This window comes from Aythya fuligula, chromosome 6 (genome assembly GCF_009819795.1).
Source record: "Aythya fuligula isolate bAytFul2 chromosome 6, bAytFul2.pri, whole genome shotgun sequence".
NCBI classification, from domain to species: Eukaryota; Metazoa; Chordata; class Aves; order Anseriformes; family Anatidae; genus Aythya; species Aythya fuligula.
The window spans coordinates 35417706-35432705 of NC_045564.1; the positions used below are offsets into that span (position 1 = coordinate 35417706).

General features: G+C 39.4%; 1 protein-coding gene across 10 annotated transcripts in view; it reads right to left on the reverse strand.

Moving 5' to 3' along the window:
- GTDC1 (glycosyltransferase like domain containing 1) overlaps window positions 1–15000 on the reverse strand; it is a 154733-nt gene that overhangs the window by 17932 nt on the left and 121801 nt on the right. For 8 of the 10 annotated variants that reach the window (XM_032189890.1, XM_032189891.1, XM_032189888.1 and 5 more), the window contains one exon: window positions 421–530. The exons of the other annotated variants lie outside the window; for them this stretch is intronic. In XM_032189890.1, coding sequence (XP_032045781.1) covers window positions 421–530 — 110 coding nt within the window. The remainder of the gene's footprint in view (window positions 1–420; window positions 531–15000) is intronic. 10 annotated transcript variants of the gene reach the window in all.

Consider the following 15000-nt stretch of genomic DNA (forward strand, 5'->3'; position numbering starts at 1 on the left):
ATGCCAGATACAAACCAGAAGCTCTCCACACAACTTCTTAACCTTATGTTTGAAAGGGAACTAAGTGTTTTCACCTGCTAAAATCTTGGTCTGGATTTCAGATGAGTGACCAAGACCTGAAAGATTTTATTTCCTATCTGAACCATCCAATCATTTACACCTATTTGTAGACTTACATAAATATAGATGTGTTACCGAAACAGAACTCATAAACACGGTCTTGCCCTGCCGAGTAAAAAGAAAAATGCTTGCTGTCTCTAATCATTTTGATTTTGTAATATATCAATATTTACTTTCACAACTATGAAGATTTTAAACACGTTCTTTTCACTAGTGTAGGAAAATACGCACTTGAAAATTCCTTCTGGAAATACCTATTTTATGGTAACTTTATATTAAAAAAGAAAAAAAAAAAGGTACCTGGAACATCAGTGAAACACTCTCCGAGGACGGACACATGAAAAGGTAGTTCTTTCTCTTTCAGTTTCAGCAGCACTTTAAAGAAAGTTTCAGGATCTTTGTCATGTTCCCTTGAAATAAACAGAACTTATCTCAGCATCACTTATGTTTACTTGTGGAATTGTTTTCTGTTTACCAGAACACTATTTATCTTCAGTTCCACTTTGAGGGACTAAAGCTCTTCAGCATAAATTCCCTCTTTATTTATGCAGCATGGTTGAATATTTTCCTCAAGCCAGCACTCAGGATCAAAACTCAGTTTCATCAGATTCTTACATCCCTCCCTGTCCTCAAATGTCTTTATTCCTCAAATTGCCAACTTTTTACTTTACTCCTTAAATTATGAACTTTTTAAAGTGAGAAGGACTGAATATCACATCCAGCTGAAGGCAAAAGCACACTAAAGAAAGGATAAGGTAGGAAAGAAAATATATAATCTTTATTTTTTATCTGTCAAAAGATACGTATACCATCTCCATTATAGCTTATTGTCGCTTTTTTCAGGAGCAATATGCTAATCAAAAACTTTTGCTAGAAACTTAGGATTTCCAAAACTGGAATTTTATGAATCCATGTACTAATGGAAAGCTTCTGATCTGTTTAGTGCTTTAGATCAAGAAGGAAAGAACTAACATGAGGCTTTTTCTACCTTTAGACTTTCAGGGATGTAACTGGAAGTTAAACTAGTGAACAAGAAACCTGTATTTATTTATAATTTCAGCTGAAGATAATACTAAAGGTTTGTATAGGTATGACAGTCAATGCCTTGAAACACAAATTTAGTTATTTAACAAAGGAAAAAACAATTTGCTTGTCTACTGTCTTTACTAGGACAGAAGGAATAGTCACAACAGTCACCACAAATGATCTAAATTTCTAAAATTTGGTACGTTTTATTAAAGATTAAATGAGAGACTTCCCCCACACAAAGGTGAATATTATATTTTGCATTTAATTATTCTGCTTTAAATTATTGTATTTCAGACAGATGTGCACCATATGTCTTTAAAATATTTTGGGTTTATTTATTATTTAGAAAATTCCACTGTTTTCCTTCCTGTATTAAGGGAAAATCTACAGCTCAGCTGCCCTGGTGTCTTTCCTCACAGACTAATTTTCTAGAATGAATCTGTAGGTTTGTCACACTGCTATATGAAAGATTAATAATTATATCAATCAGGAAATCTGAAGCCAAATGACATCTGCAGCTCTACATGTGTTAATTTCTTATTCAGTCAATATTTTTGGTTTAGGGAATTAAAACAAATTAATCTTATAATTAATGTGACTTTCCTAGGCTGAAAACTCGTCAGAAACTGTGCAGTTCTCAGCATCAGTTGCATTTTTTTTTTTAAAAAAAAAAAAAAAAAAAAAAAAGGAAGCCAGACAATAATTACTTTAAGAAGTTCTGCATCTCCCAGATTTGTTTTGTTCCCAATAATAAAGAGGAATGCAACAGCATAAGCTTCCTAATTTGTTTCACATCTGCGAACCAGGAGTTTTCACGGGGGTTCCAGCATCCAGAGTGGCTAGGATCGCTGACTGGGAGAGAGAAATTTCCTTCAGCTGATAAAAAAAAGAGTGATAACTGCCCACCGGTTTGCTTGGGCTGAAGTAGCCACCTGTTTCTGGCAGGTAAATTCTGTGTGTTGGTGTATTTGCAGCATTTCAGTTCCCTCCAAGTGCTCAGCTGAAAGAGCTGAAGGGGGATTACAAGAGATGATTCAGACTTGGCTGGAAGGGAGCGCCTATTGGAAATGGGAAAGTTTGCAGGGAGAAAAGCGGTGGTGCTGTGAGCCTGTGTCGTGCAGGACTGTGTTTCCTGCTCGCCTCAGTTTCCCTTTTGGGCAGATTTTTGGTGGTGATCCTGTCAAGCACACCCTGTATGCGACGCCGAGCTATGCCAAGCCCAGCTTCTCATCCCGGGGTGGAACCCAACATCCACGTACGCAGGGAAGCCGGTCCCGACAGACAGAGCCACGACGCTCGCACAGAGCCTTCCAAGCTTTTCACAGCCGCGCTATCGGCTTCGCAGTCACACAAAGTCCTTCCAGAAAAGGATATGCTTTCCTTCTCCCTTTCCAGAAGAGACCAGGGGTCCCAGAGGCAGCCAAGAGTGGAGGATGCTGTTGGAGCCACATTGTCAAGGAGCTGGCAGGAGAACGTGAAGCCTTGCAGCTCGGAGAAGCCACATAAGCTGCACATATTTAGGAAAACTGATAGGAATTGGAAGTTGCAGCTTTGTTTAATAGGTGGGGAAGAACAGAAGGAAAATTTGGCACCCAGAAGGAATGCTGAAAGGGGAAACGTTTCCTCTGCACTGGAGTCTTTCGTATGGGTTTTCTGATGTAGGTGAACCTCCTTCCATATCCCCTCTGAAAATATTTAACTTTTATATGATACCCGGAGGTTTTAGGGACACGTTTTGTGAATCTCAGAGCTTTTCTATTTGGGAGGTCATACCGTCTGAGCTGTCAGTGCCTGCGGCTTTTCCACACCATGGCCATTTTATTTCCAGTCACTTTGCTAAGACCTACAGCAAACTTCCAGCACATGTACCTACAGCTTGCAATCATTACTCCACTCACCAGTTACTAAAGGTGTAGCTACTCCTGGTAGAAAGGACTAACTAGCACAAGACCAACTCTTTGCCGCACCAAAGAGTGCTGCGCTTCTTGGCTGACATGGAGAAAATCATATACGATCCAGTCTGCCTTACTCAGCAACAACTGCTAAACACACCAGATTGTCATAGCAGTGATCGTGGAAAAAGATGAACACAATATGGAATGTCTGTTCTCTAAAGATCTGCTCAAAATGACGTGCACTTTTGGCTGCATCTGTTGCATTTTGGAGCTTTATTAAACGGTATTAATTATATATATGCTCCACTTCCTTAGGAAGAGCTGCAACATCGTATAAAAGGCTGAAATAAAAATACAAAATTTTCTTTTAAGATATTATGTTTTGAGGAAAATTTAGCTAATTTGATTCTAGGGTCTGGTTTTGCTGTTTAAGTACTTGAAATCCTCTTGTATTTTTACTGGATCTGATATGCATCTGGTACAGGAAACATAAGAACTGGGCAGAGTACGAATGTGTCTAAATTTCATCGTAAGAACATGAAAACATCAGAATGACCAAACTCCAGCTGTAAACTGCCACAAAATGGACACCGGCACCATATGCTTCCTCCTTTTACCTAGCTTTGCATTGAGAGCATGGCTGTTGGAGATGCTCAATTTCCACATTTAGATACTGCACCGTAATTTGTTTATTCATTTATTTTTTTTACCTAGGATTACTCGAGTTTTTTTTTTTAATTTTTGTGTCCCAAACACGTTTCAAGAGAGACACTTTAAGCCTCTCGTAAGAACTGGCTGAGGTTTAGCGGTCTGGGTGTGGGAGCACAGCCCACGGTTCCTCCTGACTTACAGCGACTTCCCCTTGCAGTCTGAAACAAAACTTTCCAGACCGTCCACAGGCGAGGAACGGGAGGGCTGCAGTATCAGCAGCATCAGTATCGAGCCTCCATTATCTCTGCTTTAGATTTTGTTTATAAAATGGGTGTGACAGTATTATTTTTTCACCACAGAAGGATGCTGTCATGATTAATTGATGACTTGACATCCCTCTTTTCAGCCTAAAATGATTAAAAATGCAACTACGACGAGGCTCCACTACACAGTCAATAGCAAAAGTTTTCAAAACCCCTTTCTGCTTTTCAGGGATTTTGTGAATTCAGCCTGAGCCCTTGAGCCTTGCCCTTTGCTGGACTTGGATGGAGAACGCATATAGACCAGCTCACCTGGAGTTACTCCCTTCTGCAGCAGGATGCCTACGCCCTGACCAGGGATGGGAAGAAAAAGAAAGAAAGAAATATCAGAATCTGGCCCTTTATATTATTCTGTGCATATTCATCTCTTAAATTTGAGTGAAATTCAGTAAGAGGCCCAGATGGTCTTCTGTGACTTAAGTTTAATTTTTTAAGTGTATGTAAACTTTTCACACTTGGTGATAATCCCAGTTATTTAGGATTTGGAGAAAGACACATATAGCTATGCAATTACAAAGTAGAAGAGTTGTGCAGGAGAGACAGAATTTGCTCAAAGGGGCAAAATGAAGGCAGTTTATTTTCGTAAAAAAAATGAGTTTAAAAACTATGATTTATGCAAGTTAATCAGTAACAAGAAAGTGCTGAGCCAGGGAGAAAGTCTTAATACTTCAGAAAATACCGCATCAAGGGTATGTAATGCCTGTGATAACAGCAGTCCTGTTGTGCCATCTCCCAAGGTATGACATATTCTGAAAGGGTTACAAATAAGCTCAGCTAAAAGCAATATTAAAAAGCTTGATCTTAATCTTCTTAAGACATTTAGCATTTGAGTGGTAGAGAATTCAAAACTGTGAGTGCACATGGTCATGTTTCATTTTTTTTACAATGATTTAAATCCAAGCAATTCACAACGTTTTCTACACAATCCTAAGCAAAGCAAAACACCCTGAAAGCCCAGGCAGGACAAGCAGCACCATGTCCAGCTCACCGAGGAGCAGTCTATAGCAAGCATCAGTACAAAAAAAGTGGAAAAAGAGCAGCAGCTTCAGCTGCCCCAACCTGGGTACATCTCCTTCTGCCCCCCCATTTCATGAAATCACCTGAATGTCAGACAGACACACAGGTGGCATTCAGAAATGGCATTACTAACACAAGTACAAATTTTTCACAAGTTAAACTAGCATTTTATCACTTTTATAGTCTACACACCAAGAGCTAAAACACAAATTCATGCTACCTGCAATTTCTGCCAGAAAATGGCTCACAAAAAAATAAAACCACTAGAATGGCATTCATTATTTGTGAAGTTGGGCATCACTTTTGGAGACAGAGGACTGGCAAGCCAGGACACCCACAGTGGAAAAGGGAGGACAAGGGACATCAGCCTCTGACAGGCTGCAGCAGGGTATAGGGACAGGAGCAGGAAAGGAAATCCGGGAGCACAAAATCAATAATTAAGTTTAAGGAAATGAAGTTTCTAAGACCCAGATCTTACAGCCTCACTGCAGCTGGTCTATTAGTTCTGGGAAGGTGAAAAAGTGAGGAGTGAGTTTGGCAGCACGCAGGCCAGAGAAGATAGGCAAAAGATTGTAAAGAGACAGAAGCACAAGAAGAGAAAAAAAATCAAAGAACAGAAATGCTCAAATTGAGAATTTAAAAATGATGGCATGTTCAAACTCAGGGGAGAAAAAGTACACAGTAAATAGAAAAGAAAAAGGAAAAGGTACATAGCTGGGAAAAACAAAGGAATACAGAAGAATCAGACTGTGATGGAAACAGAAGCTGCAGACAGCACTTGAGAGTGCTATCAGTGGTAGAGAAAAGGTCAGAAAAATATCGGTACAGATATGAATTAGGAAGCAAAAATAAAACTGCATGGTAATTAAAGGAGAAGAACTGAAGAGGCAGAGAAGATAGAGAGGACAGACACCCAGCAATGTCAGAAGAGAAGCAAGGGACAATGAGGAGGACGCAGAACAAAAGAAACAAGGACAAGGAGGTAGAAAATGTGTGAAAATCTTTGTAGTACTTAAAAGTTCTGAAACAATGAAAACGAAGAAAAGCATGGGCAGAAGAAAAACTGGTGCTGAGAGCTGTGTGAGCAGCAAGGCAAGATCTGCCCCTCCATCGCACACAGAGCCAGGAGCTGGAAGGTGCCTTTATCCCAGGAACATTGTTTGGGTGATAAAAGCAGGAACTTGAGGTTCTGAACTGCTTTGGTTGATATGATACAGACTTGGGGAGGGTGATGAAGGATGCCACAGGCTGATAAGAGGACTCACATGACATCAGCCTCCTGTTGACCCTGTATCTGTCCAAGGCATTCTCAAGAAATGAGCAGCAGCACATCAATGAATGGTGCAGTCCTTAAATGCACAAGATCGAGCCAGAAATGGGGCTCCATTTCATGTCAAACCTCACCTACAGAAAAATATCAGTGATTTAACACTGCATTGCACTGTTTACTATGGTATACTTTGACATTTCACATTAAATCTGCAACATGTGAACACAGGTTTATTATAATCCGATAACTTAGACAATATCAGTGTTGTGGCAAAAAAAAAATAAGCATGGCCTTCAAAACAGAGAATCACAGAGTTCTGGGCTTTTCCTGACACTGATTTCACTGATTTCCCACGGGACCGCTCTGCCAAGGTTTCCTCATCTGTAAGATAAGGTTTTAGAGGAGCTTTCATTTACAGAAAAGTGGTGAGGATCGGAGTCAGTACATACTTCTGGAGGATAATATTCATCCTAAAGTAAGAGGACTAAGTTACGAGCCTATTCAACGCATCAAATGAAATATATTCAAGTAATTATTTTCATGAAGGGCAGAGGACTTTCCTAAATCAAATGACTTTAATATACATTTTCTGTGTTAAGATTAAAAAAAAAATAGGGACAGAAAAAATTAAAATTCTAATACCAAATTTCTGGTAACAATGCTCATGATAACTGCAAAAGAGGAAATATTACTGCCAGGAAAGAGCTATTAGAAATGAAACAGGGGAAAAAGAAATAACGATGAAAATGCAAACATGAAGGAAAAGTTAATTGCTTTCCATTTATTCAATTTATCACAGTATTTTTCCATCTTTTTACATTTCCAATATGAGGCAGAGGTACAGTGTAAATATGTAGTTAAGTCCAATGAGTTTCCTTCTTCAGCTGATACGCTTACAAAATGTCTGCTGTAATTGTGCCTCTAAACATTGTCTGGCATCATCAGTATCAAAAGTTGCCACGATCTCCAGTACCCCCTCAGTTAATAGGAAATGGAGTCAGCTAGAAGCAAAGGTTTTTGCCTAAGTGTCACTGAAAAAATGACACTACAGAATAAATTCTAGCCAAATTTTGAGGTCCTACAGGTAGAAGAAAAGGTTCTGATCCTCACCTGTGCTTGCAAAATACCTGTGCAGGCCAAGGAATTCAGAGATGGTAGTATACAGGCAAAGAGCAGCTGAACAGAACCAGCAAAGACAGTGTTTTATTTTCTATTATATCCCATGACGTATTTACAGTGAGGAGTGTGTATTTTACCTTCTGATTTTTTCAAATTGCTGGCCTGAGAAAAATGGGTGGCATTTTGCTTTACGCTGGAAAAGCATTTTCTCCTATCTTGTGTTATCTAGAAGAGATTCATAAAAAAAGAACCTTGGGAGTTTATTGTTTAGATTCTTCTTCCTCTCCCCTCACAATTCATGGAGAAAAAACTCAAAATAAAATATTGTACATTCTCTAACCAAAGAAACCTCGGGATCAGCATCAGTCATTGAGCCTCCTGCTTATTTCTTAAAGAGAGATTAACCTTTGAAGACAAAGACCGGCGTTTGGTCTCAGTTACTTTGGTGTAGAAATCAATGCACTTTCATTCTGTTGCCTTTTTTCATTTCTTTTGCTCCAAATTAGTGAACCTTGCTTTTCACAAGCGCAGGATTCAGATGAAAAACGTTTCTGTCGAATTTTTAGTGGAATCCAGTAACCGCTATGGACTACCCCCAAATAGTTTCTTGGAGGAAAAATTTACATGAACTTCCTTTTGTGTTGCAAAGGTAACATAACAAATGGTTTCCTGTTGTTGGGAGCCGTGGTAGGCCAGATAAAATAATCTGAGTGACCCTGACAGCTCTGATAATCACACACAGCATATCCTATTGTAATTCAACATGCTATGAAAAATCATGCCATGGTAATAAACGATGGGTATGAATATGATAATAAACGGCTAAGAATTTACTCGGGTGGTTCCTTGGAAGAACAGAAGAATCGAACGTAAATCACTACATAAAAAATACATTACACGTTTGCCTGAGAATGGCAAACCCACTGTACAAGGCCCTGTCTTGATGCTCTGCTCCTCTCTCATTTTCATGGTGAGCTTGCATCACAAAACTATGACTATTTAATACTCCCTCAAATAATCCATTGGGGTCAAAAAGCAAGCCCTGGTAACAGAGCAATACCCTGAGGGGAGTTAGCACAGGTACCTAAAATAACTCATCCTTTGTGGATTTGTGCAGCTGTCCTCTCCAAGGATGAAGCTCCTAAGCAGGAACTTTCTTGGCACCAAGACCAAGGCCTGAAACTCATTATTCAAAGAGATTAAAACAGCTCCAAATCTCACAGCTTTCAGAACACGGAATGAACTAATTTCATCGAGTCAAGTTTTTGCACAACTGCAAGCAAGAAAAAGCAGAGATTACAGAAGACAAAAGGAAAAAGAAAGGGTGAAAACATGAAGAAGAGGAAAGTGGGGGAGAAAAAGAAGGGAACGAGAGAAGAAAATCAAATAGTTGCAGTGCAGTAAGAAGGAATTAATTAAAAGGAGCTTTGAAGGAAGAAACAGAAGAAACATAATCCCCCATTATTGGTGAAAATAAGGAATAATATTAGATCATTGGCTTACGAATGATTAGATTTTTGTTTCTCAGAAGGTATTCACATACTTTGGTGATGGGTGCTGCATATTACAAAAGGTGGCATCATCTACTGATTTTGCCTGGGACTTACTGCAAAACCCCTTCTGTCCTTCTTTATGATGTTTCCCAGGACTGAAGCTATCTTGGACTACAGCCTTCCAGAAAAATTCTGCCAAAATTTTTCCAGAACATCCAAAGAACATGATTTAAAATCCTACCACCCAATGAAACCGCAAAGCACATCTTACATATATTAAATTTCAAAGAAGCCTCTGTTTTAAGTATTCAAGCCTCTTTTTGTTTTAGAGTGAGAACTGAATATTTGAGTGGTTTGATTTTGTGTCAAAGACACGCTCTTTGTTGCCCTTGTGAAGATCTTCCTAAAAATGTAGGCAAGACTGCAAAATTTTCTTCTGGTGTCTGGTCACTGAGTGATCCACGTGTCTTGGACACACATCAGGCCAAAGCCAAGCAAGACCTCTCCTACCTTCACAGGTCAGGCTGCTGAAACCCAGGCAGGATCCAGCGTCTCTGAAAACATAGATCTTGTCTTCACTTTCAATGATTTCTCTGCTGGACTCTGAATAACATTCCTGGAACTTTGCAGAATAAAGAATTGGTTTATATGCATTAAAAATATGAAACCGTGAGAAAATGGGGAAGATTTGGTTAAGAAAAAGACAGTGGTAGAAGAGGGGGGGATGAAGGGGCAGAAAGTGGCAATAGAAATGTGTGCTGTTCTAGTTTGACTAAAGCCCTTAGAAGTGAACCACAAAAAGCAGTAGGGACAAATAAGATCTGATCAATATGACTAGCTACGCAAAAACAGCATGGCAAAGAAACACCGAGATAGGCCTGGGAAAATGGGGCAGAAAAAGATTGTTTTGATGGCAATAGGTGGGAGAGTTTAAGCCCCCTTCCTCCAGAGCCACAAAAGGGCTCCTTGGTTCCACTAGTTCACATGCACTTCGGCTAGAAGATCTGTTTTTCTCAGTGGCCCAGAGAAGAAAGACACCACAAAATGAGTTTCCTATCATGGAAAAGGGGAGAGACAAGCTTACTGGAGATTTATGGCAAACTGTGATACACTGACTCCAAACAAACAATAATCTAACATCTTCCAGTCTTATTTTAACACAAAATCAGTTTTTCAGCCAAGGTTGAAACTTTGTCCTGAGAGTCTTCAGAGGACAGCACTAACATGGCAGTCTCACAAGTGTTTGGGTAGTACAGAGGGAATGAAGAAGGAAGGTTTCTACCTGTGATATTTTAAACCGAATCTTCAAGTTATTTCCCTTTTTCCGGATATTTAAAAATTCTTTCTGTCTCACCGCCATACCTTCACGTTTGAGCAGTGTGACATGCTAAGCTCAAGGGCTTCCTTCACATTGCTCTGCCGACCTCTTCTCACCACACTCCTGTCCTTGAAGCAGGGCCACATCAGCAGGAGATCACCTCTGGTGAGTCACACTCAGCACCGTGCCCACCGGCCACCTTGGGGTTTTTCAGTAAATTATTGCCATACTAATCAAGTGAAGATGGCTTTGGAAATAGAAACACATGGCTGTGGGGTACTTTGGAGTGCAAAAACATCCCCCGTAGCAAAAAACCACTCAAAGGGCTTGAGTTTTGCTTCTGTTGCAGATAGCAGTGCTCTTACGATCTCTTACTGCTCTTACTATGTGCACCCCAGGTAAGGTGTTGCTTTAACCATGACTTTGCAGGAGGGGAAAAAGGGTTTACACCAAATTTATCTACACATAATGAGGAGCAGAATTGGGCCACAGAGATTAAATAGAGAAAAGAAAGTACAGTTCTTAGTAGAAGTGAAAGAACTAGATGTATTTGAGGAAGCAGTGAGTAAAAAAAAAAAAAAAAAAAAAAAAAAAAAAGTTTTATTTTAATATGATTATTTTTCAGCCTATTAAGTTCTCCAATATCAGAATGAAGCCTGCTAAAAGTTAGTAAATAAAGGCTTTCAGGAGAGCTTTATTAAATCACTTATGACTTATCAAGTTAAAACTCCCACTCAGATATCTTAATAAAACTTTCAGAGAATATATTTAATTTCACTGGAAACCAGCAGCCCATTACTAACTACAGGAGTGACTGTGCACTACACCACTGAACAGCCTTCTGTAAATAGAGTATTTACCAACAACTTGGATTTAGTTCTCTAAAGTTTCGGTTTCTGAAGGTCAAATAACTATGTAACTGCTTAATAAAGAAGCAAAGAAGTACCTCTAAATATCTCCAAGCTCTGATGGGCTTATATTCTGCTCCTTAGGTGAGGTATTAGCAAAGCTTATTTATTTTCATTTCCAAGGCTTTTATTTGCTCATTCCCTTGTGGTAAAGCTGATTTCCATGATGATTCCCTTCTTAATTTTAATACCCTTTTTACTCATCATATAGACATAAGAATTTTCCATAAAATAATGAAACCCTTCCAAAGGAAATGAAGACAACTAGGAGAGGAAAGTAAACTACAGCTTACTTTTTTTTTTTTTTTTCCAATTAATTGATCCACTGTCATATGCATATATGAAAGATTTTTTTTAATGAAAGGAAAATAAGGTTAATTAACATAAAACCCCTCACTCCTTGAGATGTTGAATTTTGTATTTTATCCATGCTGCCTTAAGTGCCTTGATTTCCCAGTAATGACCTAGTTCTCCTAATGAGTAACATTAACCCCTGGCTGTAGCTGTCCAGGACTTAATTGTCAACTGGAGCTGAAATAGGAGAGTTTGCCGATCAGCAGGTATGTGGTATATTAACTCATGTCATTTCAGACCCTAATAAATAAATCTGTTGCTAAGGCAACAGGAACATCAGCTGTATCACTTATTTTTTTTCTTTTTTTCCCCCCCTTTTTAAAGGAAACTGCCTTTCACACCGAGCTTTTAAAAAAGGAAATTAACTACATGTAACCGTAATTAGAAGAAACATCGTTTCTCATCTCAGAAACATATCTACATTAATGAAAAAAGGCTTTCAAAAAGAGGACTGCTTTCTACTGTGACCAGGGTAACTGAAATTATTTCCCTCAACTGAGGGAATGCAATTTGAAGTACACATCTGAGTGAGAACAGATCACAAAATATTTTCACTCTTTGTGTTTCTGAGATAGTTCCCCTCTCCTTTATTACACTGCTGATACCAAATGAGCAAAATGCTTCAACTATTAATCAGCAGCCTGGGCAATTGAAAACAGATGAGAAAAAATACCACTCAAAACCTAACACCTTCACTACCCTCTGTGTATCTTCCAGTATGATTGGCAGAAATGCAATCTTTTGGAAAGATAAAAAATACTCCACTTCCAGCTCATCAGACTTATCAGCTAATGAAAATTTAAGTACACGATTTAAACATAGATGCCATTGCTCCTCGCTGTCCCATAGCAACAGTTACCTGAACCTTGAATGGGAAAAGCAAGAAGAAGCTGGGGCAGAGACATCACAGCTGGGCAACACAAAGGGTACCTGGGGCAGATGCATTGCAGCTGGGCACTTCAAAAGGTACCTGAGATTTGCTGCAAAAGCTGGTTATTCACCTTCTGCCTCAGTTTCTCCACCTGCAAGATCAGATGCTGAATACTCTGATTTTAGAAAAACAGATTTGAAGTTTTACAGAAAGACAAAGTATTGCAAGTACTATATGCAAATAGTACAGGAGTCAGACTTGATGATCCCTTCCAACTTGGGATATTCCATTAAATATTTTGGTTTTCTCTAATATTCAGGAAGGAATATCCTGGTGCTCCAAACCCCTGGGGCCAGTGCATTCCTGAGGTCTCTTGGTGCCTTTCAGGTCAATGTCACAGTGCTCATTTAATTCTTGCCACTTTGCCATGGCTTGAAATGTTTGTTACAGACTAAAAATTTCACAATTGGTAGGTTCGTGTTCAGCATGCATCTGCCCGACAGTTCTTCTGAAACTTCAGTGACCCACATCTCACCCAGAGACTGGTCAGGAGGGGAACTGAAAAGAAGTCCATGAGGCCACTAATGCTCTTGGAATACTTGCTACTGACTCTGCCCACACTTTAAACATAACAAACTGCTCCTCAAAACTGTATCTGGCTTTTGAGCTCAAGGTTACAAAGGTACCTACAGAGGCATCTTTTTTCCTGTTATCAAAATTGGAGATGACTTCTCTGGACTATCAACTTATGGCCCTTTGAAAAAACATTTTAGAAGACAGATAGAAAAAAAATAATGCTGTGATGTTCACTATAGGAGGAGAATTTTCACATTTGAGAGGTCTTTATGCTCAAAATTTCTGCACACTTTCAAAAACAATGATTAAGGAACAGTGCATCTTCCACTGGAAGGGTTCAATATCCCAAATCCATGGCTGTTGGAAGAAGTTTCAAGCTCAGGTTTCAGCAATGAATGAACAACTAAAGAAGAACACATACATCCAAACCCCCTTCCAGTTAACTTTTAAATCTGAACTTCCTGGAGTATTTCATCAACTTTCTTGTTTGCTGCTCAGAAGAAACTAATACCTGCTCTCAAACATAACCCTAGCTTGCATGAAAATGAAGTTAGACTATTTTCTTTTTTGCTTTAGGTGGTCAAGAAGTCAGCTTCTACTTAATCAGATCTCTCTACATACACTTTCATGGCAATGTTTCATTCACCATTTGTCATCTATACTGCACCCTTGGTGAACATCGTTTTCTTTGGGAGTATTAGATAACTTCCCTTACACACTGCTAAGAAGTATCCATTTTAAAACTGTTATTTTACATCCTATGGGCTTTTTATCGTATCTGGTACCTTTTAGTTAAGGCTGTATAAACACTTGCATTTTAAGCTTTTGTTTTCAGTCTGTCTTATCTACCCACCGCTTTCACCTTTTTGGATTAAATTTGCCAGAATCAGTTGCTTTGCAAAGATGTGGTTTCCCTCTAGGAACTCACTCCCCATTCAGCACAAATGTAAGCCAAATTCTCTGCTACATGCCAGTACAAGGGGGCAGAAAAACACCAGCCAGCTGAGACTTCCCTGAAAGGGGGGATTTGGCAGGTGACATGAGCTGGCACGAGACCTCCCCTTTCTCTGGAGAATATTCAATCTCTACCTTCCTTGCAGGATGTTGTATGTGTAGGCACCTGGAAAGGAAAAGCAGGACCATGGTCCTTTCTGCTATATGCTCCCTGCAGGCTGTTTACAATGTTGGGGATGCCTGTTGAGACCAAAAGTACTAATGGGTATTCAAAGGTGATTTCTAGGTGGACCATTTATTCTTCCATCTTTTCCATATGCCTTTCTATACCTGAATCTTGAATGGGATAAACTTTGCTCCAAATTATTCTGCAATGCAAGAGAAATACTTGGGTATAGATTCACTGTGTATTAAAGAAATTATATTAAAGAAACTTGTTTTCTCAAAAGTTTCTATGTTAAACACTTTTGAGTTCTGAATTCCTGTTAAAGCTAAACACCCTAACTACACAAATTCTGTATCACACTGCTGAGACGAAGAGTCATAAGGTGCTACTATTAAAACACCTTTGTAGGCTCCTCTCCTTTGCAGTTTGCAGAGGACGTGTGCTCAGCTCACCGATGAAGAGCAGTGAGGGCAGTGAATTGGCTGTGCTACCAGACATGTGTCCTCTCCAAGGACTTGTTCCTGAGCAAAGGAGACCAGGTCCTGGTGATGGGCAGCCACATGCCAGTGCAGCGATGGGTACATGGTGAGCACAAAACAAGCTTTTCTCCATGGACTCATTTCTTCAGCTCTTTGACTTCAGAGATGCTCTACATTCTAAACAGGCAGCAGGGCACAGTGCTATCTCTGGGCACACCGTTTTCCCTTAGACCAGAAATCTGCAGATAATTTTTTTCAATCTGTATTTTTTTTCTTCTGAATTTCCTCATCGTGACTTCCACCACAGTTCCTCGTGCTCCTGTATCTCCTTCCCCACGCTCTTGTCACACACTGTTACGTATGATGCTAGATAATGGGCTTATCTGATCTTTCACGTGAATTGATAAGGGCTATTTGTTTGTGTGTGTGTGTAAATTCTTGCCGATTCTGCGTGTGATCT